Source organism: Heterodontus francisci, chromosome 41 (assembly GCF_036365525.1).
Source record: "Heterodontus francisci isolate sHetFra1 chromosome 41, sHetFra1.hap1, whole genome shotgun sequence".
Classification (NCBI taxonomy): domain Eukaryota; kingdom Metazoa; phylum Chordata; class Chondrichthyes; order Heterodontiformes; family Heterodontidae; genus Heterodontus; species Heterodontus francisci.
In genome coordinates this window covers 37136359-37153818 of record NC_090411.1, presented here as the reverse complement: position 1 = coordinate 37153818, position 17460 = coordinate 37136359, and the positions used below count along the sequence as shown (strand labels likewise).

The 17460-nt window shown below is 44.0% G+C and overlaps 2 protein-coding genes and 1 long non-coding RNA gene across 17 annotated transcripts in view; 1 reads left to right on the top strand and 2 right to left on the bottom strand.

The window, feature by feature from the left end:
- Nucleotides 1-16908, bottom strand: part of LOC137353502 (branched-chain-amino-acid aminotransferase, cytosolic-like) — a 67154-nt gene extending 50246 nt beyond the window's left edge. The window contains exon 1 of one of the 2 annotated variants that reach the window (XM_068019876.1): nucleotides 16734-16908. In XM_068019876.1, the coding sequence (XP_067875977.1) occupies nucleotides 16734-16775 (42 nt within the window). In that variant the 5' untranslated portion in view covers nucleotides 16776-16908. The remainder of the gene's footprint in view (nucleotides 1-16733) is intronic. The other variant, XM_068019875.1, reaches the window with a different exon arrangement.
- Nucleotides 1-17460, bottom strand: part of LOC137353506 (uncharacterized) — a 691250-nt gene that overhangs the window by 356385 nt on the left and 317405 nt on the right. The window lies entirely within an intron of this gene.
- The window catches only part of sacs2 (sacsin molecular chaperone 2), a 171903-nt gene that overhangs the window by 20867 nt on the left and 133576 nt on the right, over nucleotides 1-17460 (top strand). For 6 of the 14 annotated variants that reach the window (XM_068019868.1, XM_068019867.1, XM_068019866.1 and 3 more), the window contains exon 2: nucleotides 15982-16039. The exons of the other annotated variants lie outside the window; for them this stretch is intronic. In XM_068019868.1, coding sequence (XP_067875969.1) covers nucleotides 15982-16039 — 58 coding nt within the window. The remainder of the gene's footprint in view (nucleotides 1-15981; nucleotides 16040-17460) is intronic. 14 annotated transcript variants of the gene reach the window in all.

The following is a 17460-nucleotide window of genomic DNA, read 5'->3' as shown; positions in this document are numbered from 1 at the left end:
CGGCACAGACTCGATGGGCCAAAGGGCCTGTTTCAGTGCTGTATTAAACTAAACTAAACTAAAAGAAAGGGACGATACAGACATTGCAATCAGGGAGGAGGAGTGTGAAATATTAGATGAAATTAACATAGTGAGAGAGGAAGTATTAAAGGGGTTTAATTTCTTTGAAAGCAGGTAAATCCCCAGGCCTGGATGAAATATATCCTCGGTCATTAAGGGAAACAAGAGAAGAAATAGCGGAGGCTCTGAACGTCATTTTTCAATCCTCACTAGCTACAGGTGTGGTGCCAGAGGGTATCTAATGTTGTTCCATTGTATACAAAGGGAGAAAGGGATAGACCAAGTAATTACAGCACAGTCAGCCTAACCTCAGTGGTGGGAAAACTACTGGAAAAAATTCCGAGGGACAGGATAAATCTTCATTTCGAAAGACATGGATTAAACAAAGACGGTCAGCATGGATTTGTTACGTGAAGGCCATGTTTGACTAACATGATTGAACTTTTTGAAGAGGTAATAAGGAGGATCGATGAGGGTACTGCATTTGATGTAGTCTATATGGGTTTTAGCAAGGCTTTTGATAAGGTCCCACAAGGCAAACTGGTCATGAAAGTAAAAGCCCATGGGATCCAAGGCAAAGTGGTAAGTTGGATGCCAAATTGGCTCAGAGGCAGGATGCAAAGGGTAATGGTTGATGAGCGTTTTTATGACCCCAGTAGGGTTTCGCTCGGCTCAGTCCTAGGTGCCTTGTTTTTTGTGGTATATATCAATGATTTGGACTTGAATGAAGGAGGTATTATTAAGAAGTTCACAAATGATACAGAAATTGGCCGTATGGTCGATAATGAAAAAGACAGCTGTAGTCTGCAAGAAGAGATCAATTGTCTAGTCAGGTGGGTGGAACAGTAGCAAATGGAGCTCAATCCAGAGGAGTGCAAGGTAATGCATTTGGGGAAAGCTAAGGCGGCACAGGATTACACAACAAATGGTAGGATGCCGAGAAGTGTAAAGGAACAGATCCCTGAAGGTGGCTGAACTGGTAGATAAGGTCAAGAAGGCATACGGAATCCTTGTCTTTATTAACCGAGGCATACAACACAAGAGCTGGGAGGTTAATCTGAAACTGCTGGAGTGCTGGGTGCAGTTCTGGTCACCGCACTATAGGAAGGATATGATTGCACTAGAGAGGGTACAGAGTAGATTTACGAGGACGTTGCCAGGACTGGAGAATTTTAGATATCAGGAAAGACTGGGTAGGCTAGGGTTGGTTTCTTTGGAACAGAGGAGGCTGAGGGGAGACCTAAATGAAGTGTATAACATTGAGGTGTCTAGAGTGGATAGGAAGGCCCTATTCCATTTGGTTGAAGGGTCCATAACCAGGGGGCAAAGATTTAGGGTAACAGTCGGGAGGTTTTGAGGGGAAATTGTTCTTATCCAGAGCGTGGTAGGGATCTGAAACTCACTGCCTGAAAGGATGGTAGAGGCAGAAAGACTCATAATATTTAGAAAGTACTTGCATATGCACTTGAAATGCCATAACCTAAAAGACCAAACGCTGGAAAGTGGGATTAGGCTGGATGGCTACTCGTTGGCCAGCGTGGACACAACGGCCAAATGGCCTCCTTCCGTGCTGTCAATTTCTATGATCAATTCCATATATCCGCCTTTGCCCCATATCCCCTAATACCATTGCCTAACGAAAGTCTATCAATCTCAGTTTTAAAATTAACAATTTATCGAGCATCAAATTGCCATTTGTAGAAAAGAGTTCCAAACTTCTACCATCCTATGTGTGAAGAAATGTTTTTCCTAATTTAGAGTCAAAGACATTTATGGCACAGAAGGAGGCCATTTAGCCCATCAAGTCTATCCCGACTCTCCCTAGAGCAATCCAGTCAGTCCCATTCCCCTGCTCAATCCCCATAACCCTGCAATTTATTTTCTTCAAGCCCCATCCAATTTCCTTTTGAAATCATTGATGGTCTCCAATTCCATCAGCCTCAGAGGCAGCGAGTTCCAGGTCATTACTACTCGTTGTATAAAAAAGTTCCTCACATTCCCCCTGCATCTCTTGCCCAAAACCTTAAATCTGTGACCCCTAGTCCTTGTAACATCAGCTAATGGGAACAGCTTTTCCTTGTCTAACTTATCTGAACCTGTCGTAGCCTTGTGCATCTCTGTCAAATCTTCCTCAATCTCTTTTACTCCAAGGAGAACAACGCTAGCTTCTTCAACCTAACCTTGTCACTAAAATCCTCCATCCCTGGAACCATTCTGGTAAATCTCTTCTGCACCCTCTCAAGGACCCTCACATACTTCCTAACATGTAGTGACCAGAATTGGTCGCAATACTTGAGTTGTGGACTAATCAGAGCTTTATACAGGTTCAGCATAACTTCCCGGTTTTTGTATTCAATACCTCTATTTATGAAGCCCAAGATCCATTTGCTTTGCTAACCACTCTCTCAATAGGTCCTATGATCCAAAGATCTATGCAAATGCACCCCCAGGTCTCTCCATCCAGTATACTCTTCAGAAATGTATTAAGTTTATATTACATCTCCCTAGTCCTTCTGCCAAAATGCATCACCTCACACTTTTCTGCATTAAGTTCCATTTGCCACTTGTCTGTCCATTCGCTAGCTGATCTCGGTCATGTTGCAGTCAATTTGCATCATCCTCATTGTTTGCCACTCCTCCATATTTGGCATCATAGGAAATTTTGAAATTTTACTCTGTGTTCTAATATCCAAGTAATTTATATATATCAAAAAAAAAGCCATGGTCCTAGCACTGACTCTTGAGGAACACCATTGTCTACCATCCTCCAGTCTGAAAAATAACCATTTACCACAACTCTCTATTTTCTGTCCTTAAGCCAATTTTTTATCCAAGCTAACAATGACCCTCCTATTCCACCAGCCTCAATTTAGTTAACCAGCTTTTTATGTGGTACTTTGTCAAATGTTTTCTTAAAATCCACATAGACAACATCCATTGCATTCCCTTCATCAACCATCTCTGTTACTTCAAGCATGACCTGCCTTTTACACATCCGTGCTGGCTCTCCCCAATTAACTCAAACCTCTCCAAGTGTATGTTGGATTTTTTTCCAATTATTGTTTCTAAAACCTTACCCACCACTGATATTAAATTGACTGTAGTTGCTAGGACTGTCCATGCACCCTTTCTTGAATATGGGTGTCACATTTGCCTCTCTCCAATCCTCTGGCACCTCCCCTATTACGAGGGAAGATATGGCAAGCCTTTCTACTATCTCCACCTGCACCTCTTTAAGCAACCTGGATGCAAGCCATCTGGACCAGACAATTAATCCACTCTAAACGTAGCCAGCCTTTCCAGTACCTCCTCACTCTCAATTTTCACCCCATCCATTAGCTCTAGCATCTCCACTTCTACTGATATTTTGTCAGCATCCTCTTCCTTAGTAAATACTGATACAAAGCACTTATTTAGTGCCATAGCCTTGCCTTGCAGCTTCAAGCATATATCACTCTCTTTGTCCCTAATAGGACCCACTCTGCCTCTTGCTACCCGCTTACTATTTACATGCCGGCTGAAGATATTTGGGTTCCCTTTTATGTTAACTGCCTTTCTGTTCTCACATTCCCTCTCCAGTCTTATTTTCCTCTTCATTTCCCCTCTCAACTTATTGTATTTGACCCAGTTCTCACTTGAAGCATTCACCGGACATGCATCATACACACCTTTTTTTTGTTTCATCATATTCTCTATGTCCCTCGTCACCCTGAAAGGTCTGGCTCTGATTTTTTGGCTATACCCCCTGGTCCTAGACTCCCCACCTTGTGGAAATAGGATAGATTGGGAGAAACTATCTTATCCCCTTAATATCTTGAATACTTGAAAGTCACCCCCTAACTTTCTATATTCCAGGGAACACAAGCATTGTAGGCGCTAATTATTTTTGTAGTGCGTGGGCGATTTGTTTAAGTGTGTGGTTCCCTGAAATTTTTGCGTGACCATGCTAGCACTGTAACTGTAAGAAGCTGACTTGTGTGCAGTCTGTGCGGGAACACAGTTTAGAGGAAACATTCAATACAACTGTTATTTATTTAATCTCTCCTTGTAGCTTAACCCTTGGATTCCAGGTATCATTCTAGTAAATCCATCTGCACTCCCTCCAATGCCAATCCATCTTCCTAAGTACCCAGAACTGCTCGCAGTACTCCAGGTGTGGTCTAACCAGGACTTTGTATAGCTGCATCATGACTTCAACACACTTGTATTCTATTCCTCGAGATATAAAGGCCAATATTCCATTAGCCTTTTTTTGATTATTTTCTGTATCTGTTCATGACATTTTAATGATCTATGTACCAGAACACCAAGGCTGGGATTTCATCTAGGTGTTGGGGTCTCAACATCCGGCAAAAGTGCTGCCGAGAACCCCGCATTGCCCCTTCTGTGGGAGGCCAGCCAAAACAAGTGCCAATTAGGCAGTTAACTGGACAGCAGCAGGCCTTCCATGGGATCAAGGACCCCGGTGATGGAAGTCCCGCCCTCAGAGCTGCCAGCCAATCAGAGATGGCAGCTCTTTGACAAAGCAGCACCACCACAGAGGCAGTGGGTGGAGCACCCATCTGAGGCCGAATATTGATGTTGGACCCAGGCCACAGGTAAGGCCGCACACCACTCAGCTAATTGTGGAGGCGGCAGGATGAGGCCCTTAAGTGGGTATTAATTGCCCATTTGGCAGCAGACGGGAAGGCCTGTGAACGGCCTTCCCGCCCCAGACTTAACTTCGGCAGAGACAGGAAGATGGCAGGGTCTCCCCCCGCCACCATCCCACCCGATTTATATGCTCTCCCCACCTTCAAACCTGCCACAGGGGGAAAACATAAAATTCTTCCCCTAGTGTCCTTGTACAAGAAACACAAAGTTAACATGCAGGCACAGCAAGCAAGTAAGAAGGCAAATGGTATGTCTTCCTTTTATTGCAAGGAAATTGGAGAAGAATAAAGAAGTCTTGCCGCAATTGTACAGGGCTTCGATGAAACCACACCTGGAGTTCTGTATACAGTTTTGGCCTCCATACCCAAAGAAGGTAACACTTGTCTTAGATGGTGTGCAGCCAAGGTTCACTGGATTGATTCCTGGGATGAGAAGTTGTCCTGTGAGGATAAATTGAGTAGAATGGGCCTATACTCACTGGAGTTAGGAAGAATGAGTGGTGATCTCATTAAAATCCATGATTCTGAAAAGGCTGAGAGGCTGTTTACCCTGATTGGAGAGTCTAGAACTAGGAGGCAGTGACTCCAGTTAAAGGGACAGCCATTTTGGACTGAGATGAGGAGAAATGTCTTCACTGAGGGTTGTGAATCTTTCAAATTCGCTACCCCAGAGGACGATGGATGCTCAGTTATTGAGTATATTCAAGGCTAAAATTGTTAGATTTTTGAACTCTAAGGGAATCAACGGATATGGGGATCAAGTGGGAAGGTGGAGTTGAGGTCAAAGATCAGCCAAGACCTTGTTAAATGGCGAAGCAGGCTCGAGGGGCCATATGCCCTACTCCTGCTCATATTTATGTTCTTATTCTAAGTGCCCAAGATGTGGAGCTGATATTATTGCTATCACAGAGACATGGTTGAAGGAAGGGCAGGACTGGCAGCTCAATATTCCAGGATATAGAATCTTCAGGCGTGACGGGGGGGGGGGGGGGTGTAAAAGAGGAGGTGGCATTGCATTATTGATCAAAGAGTCAATTACTGCAGTAAGGAGGGATGATATCTTAGAAGGTTCTTCAAATGAGGCCATATGGGTCGAACTTAAAAACAAAAAGAGGGCAGTCACTTGGCTGGGAGTATACTACAGGCCTCCAAATGGTCAGGGAGAGATAGAGGAGCAGATTATGTAAGCAAATCTCAGACAGGTTTAACAATTATAGAGTAACAGTAGGGGATTTCAACTTCCCCAATATTAACTGGGATAGTCTTACTGCAAAAGGCTTAAAGGGGGCGGAGTTCAAGTGCATCCAGGAGAGCTTTTTGAGCCAGTACATAGAAAGCCCTACAAGGCACAGTACCGGACCTAATCCTAGGGAATGAAGCCGTTCAAGTGGTATTAGTGTCAGTGGGGGAGCTTTTCGGGGATAGTGACCATAACTCTAAGATTTAAGGAGGTTATGGAAAAGGACAAAGATGGACCGGAAAAAAAGGTACTGAATTGTGGGAAGGCCAATTTCAATATGATAAAATAGGATCTGGCCAAAGTATCCCAGGACAGGGAGCAGCTACTTGAAGGAAAGTCTACATCAGACCAGTGGGAGTCATTCAAAAAGGAAATAATGAGAGTTCAGGGCCAACATGTTCCCGTAAAAGTGAAGGGTAGGACCTGCAAGTCCAGGGAACCCTGGATGTTGAGGTATAGAGGATTGGATAAGGAAAAAAAGAAAAGGAGGCTTATGGCAGATTCACAGCACTGAAAACAGCAGCGACCCTAGAGGAGTATAGAAAGTGTAGGTGGGTACATAGAAAGGACAGCAAAGAGAGGGCATGAGAAAACACTGGTGGGCAAAATAAAGGAAAATCCCAAGCCGTTTTATAAGTGTATGAAGGGCAAGAGGACAACCAGGGAACGAGTAGGGTTCATTAGGGACCAAAGTGGTAATGTGTGTGTGGAGCTGGAGGACATAGGTGAGGTTTCAAATTATTACTTTTCATCTGTGTTCACTATGGAGAAGGACGATGTAGGTGTAGAGATCAGGGAGGGGGATTCTGATATACTCGAACAAATTAGAATTGAAAGGGAGGAGGTATTAGCAGTTTTAACAGGCTTAAAAGTGGATAAATCCCCAGGCCCAAATGAGATGTATCCCAGGCGGTTATGTGAGGTAAGGGAGGAGATAGCAGGGGCTCCAACACAAATTTTCAAATCCTCTCTGGCCACAGGTCCATTATTCAAGAACGGTAGCAGGGATAAACCAGGTAATTACAGGCTGTTGAGTCTAACATCAGTGGTAGGGAAACTATTGGAAAAAATTCTCTGACAGGATTAATCTCCACTTGGAGAGGCAGGGATTAATCAAGGATATTCAGCATGGCTTTGTCAGGGGGAGATCATGTCTAACAAACTTGACTGAATTTTTCGAGGAGGTGACTAGGTGTGTAGATGAGGGTAAAGCAGTTGATGTAGCCTACATGGACTTCAGTAAGGCTTTTCATAAGGTCCCGCATGGGAGATTGGTTAAGATGGTAAGAGCCCATGGGATCCAGGGCAAATTGGATCCAAAATTGGCTTAGTGGCAGGAGGCAGAGGGTGATGGTCGAGGGTTGTTTTTGCAATTGGAAGCCTGTGACCAGTGGTGTACTGCAGGGATCAGTGCTGGGACCCTTGCTGTTTGTAGTGTACATTAATGATTTAGACATGAATATTGGAGGTATGATCAGTAAGTTCGCAGATGACACGAAAATTGGTGGTGTCGTAAATAGTGAGGAGGAAAGCCTTAGATTACAGACCAATATCGATGGGCTGGTAAGATGGGCAGAGCAGTGACAAATGAAATTTAATCCTGAGAAGTGTGAGGTGATGCATTTTGGGAGGACTAACAAGGCAAGGGAATATACAATGGATGGTAGGACCCTAGGAAGTACAGAAGGTCAGAATGACCTTGGTATACTTGTCCATAGATCACTGAAGGCAGCAGCACAGGTAGATAAGGTGGTTAGGAAGGCCTATGGGATACTTGCCTTTATTAGCCCAGACATAGAATATAAGAGCAGGGAGGTTATGATGGAGCTGTATAAAACGCTAGTTAGGCCACAGCTGGAGTACTGTGTACAGTTCTGGTCGCCACACTATAGGAAGGATGTGATTGCACTGGAGAAGGTGCAGAGATTCACCAGGAGGTTGCCTGGGCTGAAGCATTTCAGCTATGAAGAGAGACTAGATAGGCTAGGGTTGTTTTCCTTAGAGCAGAGAAGGCTGAGGGAGGACCCGATTGAGGTATACAAAATTATGAGGGGCATAGATAGGAAGAAACTTTTTCCCTTAGCAGAGGTGTCAATAACCAGGGGGCATAGATTTAAGGTAAGGGGCAGGAGGTTTAGAGGGGATTTGAGGAAAAAAATTTTTACCCAGAGGGTGGTTGGAATCTGGAACGCACTGCCTGAAGAGGTGGTAGAGGCAGGAACCCTCACAATATTTAACACATATTTAGATGAGCACGTGAAACACCATCACATACAAGGCTACTGACTAAGTGCTGGAAAATGGGATTAGAATAGATAGGTGCTTGATGGCTGGCACAGACACAATGGGCCGAAGGACCTGTTTCTGTGCTGTATAACTCTGTATAAATGATGAAAAGAAGAGTGCCAAGGACAGGTAGCTGGTTCACTCCTGAGGTGATGTACAAGAAGAGAAGAGAAGCCACTGCTAGATATATGCTGGCTGTCGCCAGGGAGGAGGTAGGCGTGGAGCCAAGCAGGGCAGCAAACAACTACCTTCATTTGTAAAACACCTTCAATGTAGAAAAACATCCGAGGTGCTTTACAGAGATGTGAACAAACAAGTAAGATGCGCAATGGAGGAGAGGCAGTTTAGGAGGAGAGCATGAGCAAGCATGTCAAACACTGCAAAAAGATTGGGGACAAGAAGGGACAGCGAACCACAGTCAACAGCAGAGAGGATGGCATTTGCAATTCTGACCAGGGCCGTCTCAGTGCTGTGCTAGGTTGAAAGCCAGTGGTAGGTCAGAAGTCAGTGGCAGATCAGAAGCCAGACAGGAGGGATTTTACCAGAAAGTTTCTGGAGAGATATGCACAGCCATGACATCCTCTAGGGCCTTCGAGACAAGGGGACAGAACAGGCCAGTTCTGTTTAGGTTATTAAACAATCAAAAGGCAGAGAAGAGCAATAAAAACTTCAATGCATCGATTCATGTTACAACACTGGACCATTTAACCTGGGAAACGTTTGCTTGTGCACAAAATTAGATCAGATCCCGAGAAAGCCTTCTCACAACAATTGTTCATAAGAAAATCTGATCACCCACACATTTACAGTTGATTACAGCAAAGGGTAATCATTGGGAAACACTTCCTGCGAAAACATTTCAAGGACAAATTCTCTGCCTGCATTGGCACAGAGACAATAATCAAATCAAAACTGAAACTTTTGATAAAAGAGATAAAAAAGGACAGTTTTCCAAACTGTCAGAAGATTAATTGATCTTTTAAATATAAAAAGAGGAAGTTTTTGGCATAGTAAGATTGATTGTAACAAAACAGTAATCAGATTGATTTCACAGAATGCCTCTTTTCTAGTTGGGCTGAGAACATACTGATCAAGGAAGTTCTCCTGAACACATTTGCTCCCCCCTCCTGACCCTTTACTCTAAAAGTATCCCAATCAATATTTGTCTAAAGTCCCCCAATATCACCACTCTATAGTTCTTGCACATCTCCGCTTTCCCTGCAGACTTGCTCCTCCATCTCTCTCACTATTTGAAGGTCTATAGAAAACCCCTAATACTGTGATCATACCCTTTTTACTCAACTTTAACTGAATGGATTCTGTCCTTACCCCTTCAAGGACATCCTCCCTTTCCAGCAGTGCAATGTCTTTCCTAAGCAGGACTGCCACCCAACCTCCCTTCTTACCTTCTCTATCTTTTCTGAACACTTTATATCCTTGTATATTAAGTGCCCAGTCCTTGCCATTTCTAAGCTACGTTTCTGTTATTGTCACTGTATCATATTCCCATACTTCTATTTGTGCTTATAGTTCACCAACCTTATTCACCACTTGGTGCGTTTACACACATGCATTGTAATCCTGTCTTTGCGTTTCTCATAGTCCTTCTCAGTCCACTCCCATCTAATACTGAACTACTCCCTGCTCTAGTACTGCCCAACACTCTTACTTTGACCCCCAACTAATACTTTGCTATTTCCTACTTTAGTGCTGTCTCTTCCAATTCTCGATGCAGGTGTTCCCCTCTTGTATTATTTCCTGGTTCCCATACCCCTGCCAAGTTAGCTTAAACCCTCCCCACTAGCACTAGCAAATTGTCCTGCAAGGAAATTTATCCCAGCTCTGTTCAGGTACAACCAATCCGGCCTGTACAGGCCCCACCTTCTCCCAGTGCACCAGGAATCTAAAGCCCTCTCCCCTGCACCATCTTTCCAGCCATGCATTCATCTGCACTATCCTCCTGTTTCTATACTCACTTGCGCATGGTACTGGGAGGTACCCAACCAGACAAGCCAGCCATGGAAGTAGGTTAGATTCCAACCGGGTACAGCAGCCGTGGGTGTATCCAGTGCTTCACAACAAGTGACTTGAAACAAATGCCTTGGTTTTTCAGGCAACTCGCATATTAGTAATAAAAGCAAAATACTGCAGATGCTGGAAATCTGAAATAAAAACAAGAAATGCTGGAAATACTCAGCAGGTCTGGCAGCATCTGTGGAGAGAGAAGCAGAGTTAACGTTTCGGGTCAGTGACCCTTCTTCGGTTCCGAAGCTGAAACGTTAACTCTGCTTCTCTCTCCACAGATGCTGCCAGACCTGCTGAGTATTTCCAGCATTTCTTGTTTTTAATCACATATTAGTAACCACTGTTACCACAGCCCCCTGCCATAAATCACTCAAGCCCAGCATGATAGCTACAGCTACCTCCACACTGAGATGCACCAAAAAATTAACAAGCATGATTCTCAGTCTACACAAAGGGAACATCTATCCTAAAAGTCTTCCATATAATGCATATCCTGCAACTGTAACACTTCCTTCCTTTTAACATTATCCCATCTTGCCTAAACTTACATATTACATGACGGACTCTCCGAGCTCAAACTTCAGGTTAGCTGACACTATCCTCCAAGATCTATGCACACTAAAACTAAAAATTAGCCTTTCCGCCAATGTTCACTCACACCACCTCTCATGAACTGATGCCCTCTACCCATCACTCTGCTTCCTAGTCCCATTTCCATGTTTTGTGCTCACTAATCCAGTCCCACAAACATCCACTTGCTGTATTTCTGCTGTGACCTACGGACTGACCAAATCCTTTAAACCTTTGACTGCACTTTTATCAAGACTGAGTGCCATTTGTAGGATCAGATATGAATGGCCACAAGTGTCTTTCCTGGCAATAAGCTGGAAGCCATATTTGTCTCACAATAAATAAAATGGCAGTATTAGATCGAGTTATATAGTCAAATGAATGCTGTGTTTTTAAATTGGACATTATAGAAAAGATTTCTGTTGTTCACACCAGAATCAGAAAATAAAAAATAAGTGATGCAAATTATGTTCTACTACATTTCAAGAAAGGAAATGCATTTTGGTTTCAAAATCAATAGAGTTCTGTTCATAGAAAAGTCCAAATTAACCCAACAATATCGCAAAGATAAAATACTTGAGTTAAAGTTAAGCAGAACAGAGAAGATGACACCTAATGAACCAGCAATGAAGAGCATCTAAATGTATTGTTTGTTGCGTGTCCATCATCTCTCGTAGATGGAAGGATGCCAACGGCTGCTCAAGACCTCGGGGCATCCCAAAGTGCTTTATAGCCAATCAAGTACTTTTGAAGTGTAGTCATTATTGTAATGTTGTAAATATGGCAGCCACTTTGCACACAGACAGCTCCCATAAACAGGGTGTGATAATGACCAGATAATGTTGTTAGTGATGTTGATTGAGGGATAAATATTGGCCAGGACACCTGGGAGAACTCCCTTATTCTTCTTCGAAATAGTGCGATCGGATCTTTTAGTCCACCTGAGAAAGCAGACGGGGCCTTGGTTTAACGTCTCATCCAAAAGCTGGCACCTCTGACAGTGCAGGACTCCCTCTGTCCTGCACTGAAGTGTCAGCCTAGGTTTTTGTGCTCAAATCTCTCAAATAGAACTTAGACACACAACTTTCTGACTCAGAGGCGAGAGTGCTACCAACTGAGCCATGGCTGACTGTATAGATCATCACAGAGGAGTGAACTTTGACGCAACTGTGTAACTACCAACTGAGTACTGAGATTATAAGACAGTTCATTAATAACATAGACTAAAATAGAAAGCTTACAAATGGTACCAATTATGCTTTTGTACAAACTGGAAAACCACATGCAATACAATCTAAAAAAAAAGCAAATTCTGAAGTAGGGTTATTAAAGTGAACCCAGCTAATGTTTTGTGTATGTTATTCCAAAGAATCCTGGAAGCAGATAGAACAGGAGATCATTTATCCCATTTTTTCTATGCCAGCTCTTTGCTCGAGCAATCCAAAACTAACTGCACTACCCTGGATCTCTACCCATAGCCCTTTATCTTTCTCCGCTTCAAATATGTATCTATATTCCATAAAAATGCAATGGTCTGTAGCTCAGACAATTCACTAGGTAAAGACATTGCTCTTAGCTTCTCCTCAATCTTAGTGGCAATTTTTAATTGATGACCCTTCACCACAGACTCGCCAACTGGAGGAAATCATTTTTCTGTATTCACTATAAACTGCTTTATAATTTTAAAGGTCTTTGTTGTGTCAAGTGTGGCTCAGCGAGTAGCACTCTTGCCACGGAGCCACAAGGTGTTGGATTCAAGTCCCACTCCAGGACTTGAGCACAAAAATCAAAGCTGACAATCCAATGCAGTACTGTGGGAATGCTGCACTGTTGGAGGTGCTGTCTGATGGATAAGATGTTAAACTGAGGCCCTGTCTCCCCTCAGGTGGACATAAAAGGTCCCAAGGCCCTATTTCTAAGAACAGGGGAGTTCTCCCCAGTGTCCTGGCCAATCTTTATCCCTCAATTAACATTATAAAAACAGATTATCTGGTCATTGCTGTTAGTGGGAGCTTGCTGTGCACAAATTGGCTGCTGCATTGCCTACGTTACTACAGTGACTACACTTCAGATGTATCGAATTGGTTGTAAAGTGCTTTGAGATGTCCGATGGTCATGTAATGCGCCATATAAATGCAAGTTTTTAATCAAAGAACAAACAAAGAACAAAGAACAGTACAGCACAGGAACAGGCCATTCGGCCCTCCAAGCCTGCGCCGATCTTGATGCCTGCTGAAACTAACACCTTCTGCACTTCCGGGGCCCATATCCCTCTATTCCCATCCTATTCATGTATTTGTCAAGATGCCTCTTAAACGTCGCTATCGTACCTGCTTCCACCACCTCCCCTGGCAGCAAGTTCCAGGCACACACCACCCTCTGTGTAACAAAACTTGCCTCGTACATCCCCTCTAAACTTTGCCCCTCGCACCTTAAACCTATGTCCCCTAGTAACTGACTCTTCCACCCTGGGAAAAAGCTTCTGACTATCCACTCTGTCCATGCCGCTCATAACTTTGTAAACCTCTATCATGTCACCCCTCCACCTCCGTCGTTCCAGTGAAAACAATCCGAGTTTATCCAACCTCTCCTCATAGCTAATGCCCTCCAGACCAGGCAACATCCTGGTAAACCTCTTCTGTACCCTCTCCAAAGCCTCCACATCCTTCTGGTAGTGTGGCGACCAGAATTGCACACAATATTCTAAGTGTGGCCTAACTAAAGTTCTGTACAGCTGCAGCATGACTTGCCAATTTTTATACTCTATCTCCCGACCGATGATGGCAAGCATGCCGTATGCCTTATTGACTACCTTATCCATCTGCGTTGCCACTTTCAGTGACCTGTGGGCCTGTACGCCCAGATCTCTCTGCCTGTCAATACTCCTAAGGGTTCTGCCATTTACTGTATACTTCCCACCTGCATTAGACCTTCCAAAATGCATTACCTCACATTTGTCCGGATCAAACTCCATCTGCCATTTCTCTGCCCAAGTCTCCAACCGATCTATATCCTGCTGTATCCTTTGACAATCCTCATCACTGTCCGCAACTCCACCAACCTTTGTGTCGTCCGCAAACTTCTAATCAGACCAGCTACATTTTCCTCCAAATCATTTATATATACTACAAAGAGCAAAGGTCCCAGCACTGATCCCTGCGGAACACCACTAGTCACATCCCTCCATTCAGAAAAGCACCCTTCCACTGCTACCCTCTGTCTTCTATGACATGGCAAGATGGATACAGAACTGGCTCTCTCACCTCTGATCCCGTGTGACTTCACCTTTTGTACCAGTCTGCCATGAGGGGCCTTGTCAAAGGCTTTACTGAAGTCCATATAGATAACATCCACTGCCCTTCCTTCATCAATCATCTTCGTCACTTCCTCAAAAAACTCAATCAAATTAGTGAGACACGACCTCCCCTTCACAAAACCATGCTGCCTCTCGCTAATAAGTCCATTTGTTTCCAAATGGGAGTAAATCCTGTCCCGAATAATCCTCTCTAATAGTTTCCCTACCACTGATGTAAGGCTCACCGGCCTATAATTTCCTGGATTATCCTTGCTACCCTTCTTAAACAAAGGAACAACATTGGCTATTCTCCAGTCCTCTGGGACCTCACCTGTAGCCAATGAGGATGCAAAGATTTCTGTCAAGGCCCCAGCAATAATCCTTATCACATTTTCTCTCAGCTTTCTCTGTTCCAGTGGAAACAGTCCCAGTATCTCAGTCTCTCCTCCTAACTCTAGTTTCAAACCCTGGATCATCCTGCTGAATCTAAATTGTGACTTTAATGTTCTTTTGATAATGGGATGTCCAAAACTCCACACAGTCTCCAACAGTGGCCAAATTAACAGTTTACACAAATTTATCACTACTCCTTTACTCAACAACGTATTAATTCCTTTGATAGCTAGGTTACCTTTTCATATGTAGTAGTTGCTAAAGTACTATTGGAGATATATGTTACCACTCATTTCTTGCTAACTCCGATCAACAAAAGTTAAATGGTTGTCAATCAATGCTGTACTGTAAATCAGACTGTTGGATAAATTTCTTGATTTTTGTTGGCTTAATACAGATCAACCTGAAAACAAACTAAATAAGGCATCATATATTAAATCCTAAATACACAAAGGCAAATTTCAATAGATTTATTTCCTGAATTGGGATTTTGCTCTAATCATCCCGATCTTAGTGGAAGTTCAGGACCAGAATCTTGATCTTACGGTGAGTTTACATCAGAGCTCATACAACATAAATTATTCCTTCATCACTGACCGATTCTTTTTCAACTACAACTACACAGGACACATCCTTTGTCAGTATTCTCATTAGTGAAAAAAGGTGACTGGCATTAGCATCAAACTATAAGGTGTGACTTGACCTCATTGGTTCAGGCTGCCTGCTTGCACCAGGATCAGGGCCAGGCTGTACCACTCGCCATTTAATATGCAATGTGTTTATGGTGCTGCTGATTGCTCAGTGTAAACAGCAGTGCAACCATGCTGAGGTCCCTGGAGCCTGTTTCTGAGAAGAACCTCCACCATTTTTCCAATTTTGAACTTTCCTTGCTAAGCAGTGAATGCTGGGAATAGCTCTTCTCTTCGTCACATAATTACCAAGAAATCTAAGGTACTATTCAGCCCTTAACGACCTGTTATTACTGTGGAGCATGAACTATTTCGCATTACATCCTTGTGGCATTGTATTGCTGAGATATAGACGCATACTTAAACAACAGTATTAATGGATCTCACATGAAGCCAGAAATTTCTATTAAGTTTCTAAGAAAGTTTAACGTTTTGTCAGTACACTCTTGTCAAGTATTGAAATGGCTTCACACAAAGAGTGTCCATTCCTGCTTAAAACCCTTTTTATTACACAAACCTTGGAGCAACATTACAAATCTTCTGAACTTTGGTCCATTTATCCATGCTTTCCTATATTGCTGGAAAATCTTTTTTGTTCCATTTAACACTGTGAGGAAATCAGTGCCAGTGAATAGTTCTATGAATTTTTCAACACTGTAAACATTCCTGAAAGTACTACCATGTTACAGCTTTTAATGCTGTCATTAAAAAATAAATACTGTAACAATCATTTAAAAAAACACATTCCGGTATCACATTGTGCACATCCAGGACTGACTGGCCATACGATCTACCATAACAGCCTCTGGAGAAAAGGAAATGGAAAGAGGTAAGGCACACTATACTTATACATAAATTGTAATTAACTAAAGGATTTAACCCTCGTGTATTGATAAACCATTCAAGCTTCGCTTTTACTTGGAAATCCTAAAAGCTTTAGATACCAATGCTTTACATTATCTATTACGAACGTTAAATCCCGAGATTCCTCTGATGCACCAGACTTAGCTGTACAGAACACAAATCCCAGACTACATGCAGTCAGTGGTGAATTAGTCATGGTCACAGTTGGCTTTGGTGCCCCGAGCTAAGGAGGGAACTTGGCTGCAATACTTGTTCAGCAGGATCCAGCCAGAAGAAGGATCACTGTTAGGAGGTAGTGAGGGTGGCTGGAGCCTGACAACTGTCCCTAATAGTCAGTGCCTGAGGGAGACACCATACCCTCAGGAGCCGGTCCCAGCTTCTGCCCCTTTGAATAAAGTCAGGCAGCCCGAGCCTGTCATTCAGGCCCCGCACTATTAAACCAAATGCTACCTGCCCTTCAATCACCCTGGTCTTGGTGTCAGGCCAGGCCCGGCCCTCCCCTCCCCGGCCCGGCCCTCCCCTCCCCGGCCCGGCCCGGCCCTCCCCTCCCCGGCCCGGCCCTATCCTCCCCTCCCCTGCCCTGCCCGGTCCGGTCCGGTCCGGTCCGGTCCGATCCTCCCCGGCCCGGCCCGTACCCCCCTGCCCGGGCTTTCACTCACCCTTAGCAACCCGGCTCCTGCCGCTGCCGCTGCCGCCGCCATTACACCGTGTCTCACAAAGAAAGCGAACCGCCAGCTCCTCCCAGGCGCTGGAAACAGGTTCCGCCTCTGCAGCCGGGCAGTGCAGACAGGGTGGAAATAGCAATGACCTCCAGGAGGGCATGGACTCGGCAGGTGAATGGCCTCTTTCTGTGCTGTTATGACGCAGGGTCTGTATATTTTTTTTCCAAAATAAAAACAGAAAAGGCTGGAAATGTTCAGCAGCATCTGTGGAGAGAAAAATACTTTTCAGGTCCAGGACCTTTCCAATTTAAAAAAAAAATAATTCTTGCCATGTGAGCGTCACTGGCCAGGCCAGCATTTATGGACCATCCCTAATTGCTCTTGAGAAGGTGGTGCTGAGCTGCCTTCTTGAACCATGTGCTCCAAGTACTCCCACAGTGCTGTTAGGAAGGCGGTTCCTGGAGTTTGACCCAGCGAAGGAGTGATGATCAGGCAGGATGGTGTGTGACTTGGAGGGGAACTTGCAGATGCTGGAGTTCTCTATGCGTCAGCTGCCCATGTCCTAGGTTGTAAAAGTCGCAGGTTTGGAAGATGTTGTCAAAGGAACCTTGGCGAGTTGCAGAGGATACAAAGCTAAATGGGAAAGTAAGATGTGAAGAGGACAAAGAGACTGGAAAGGGATAAAGACTGGTTAATTGATTGGGCAAGAAGGTACCAGATGCAG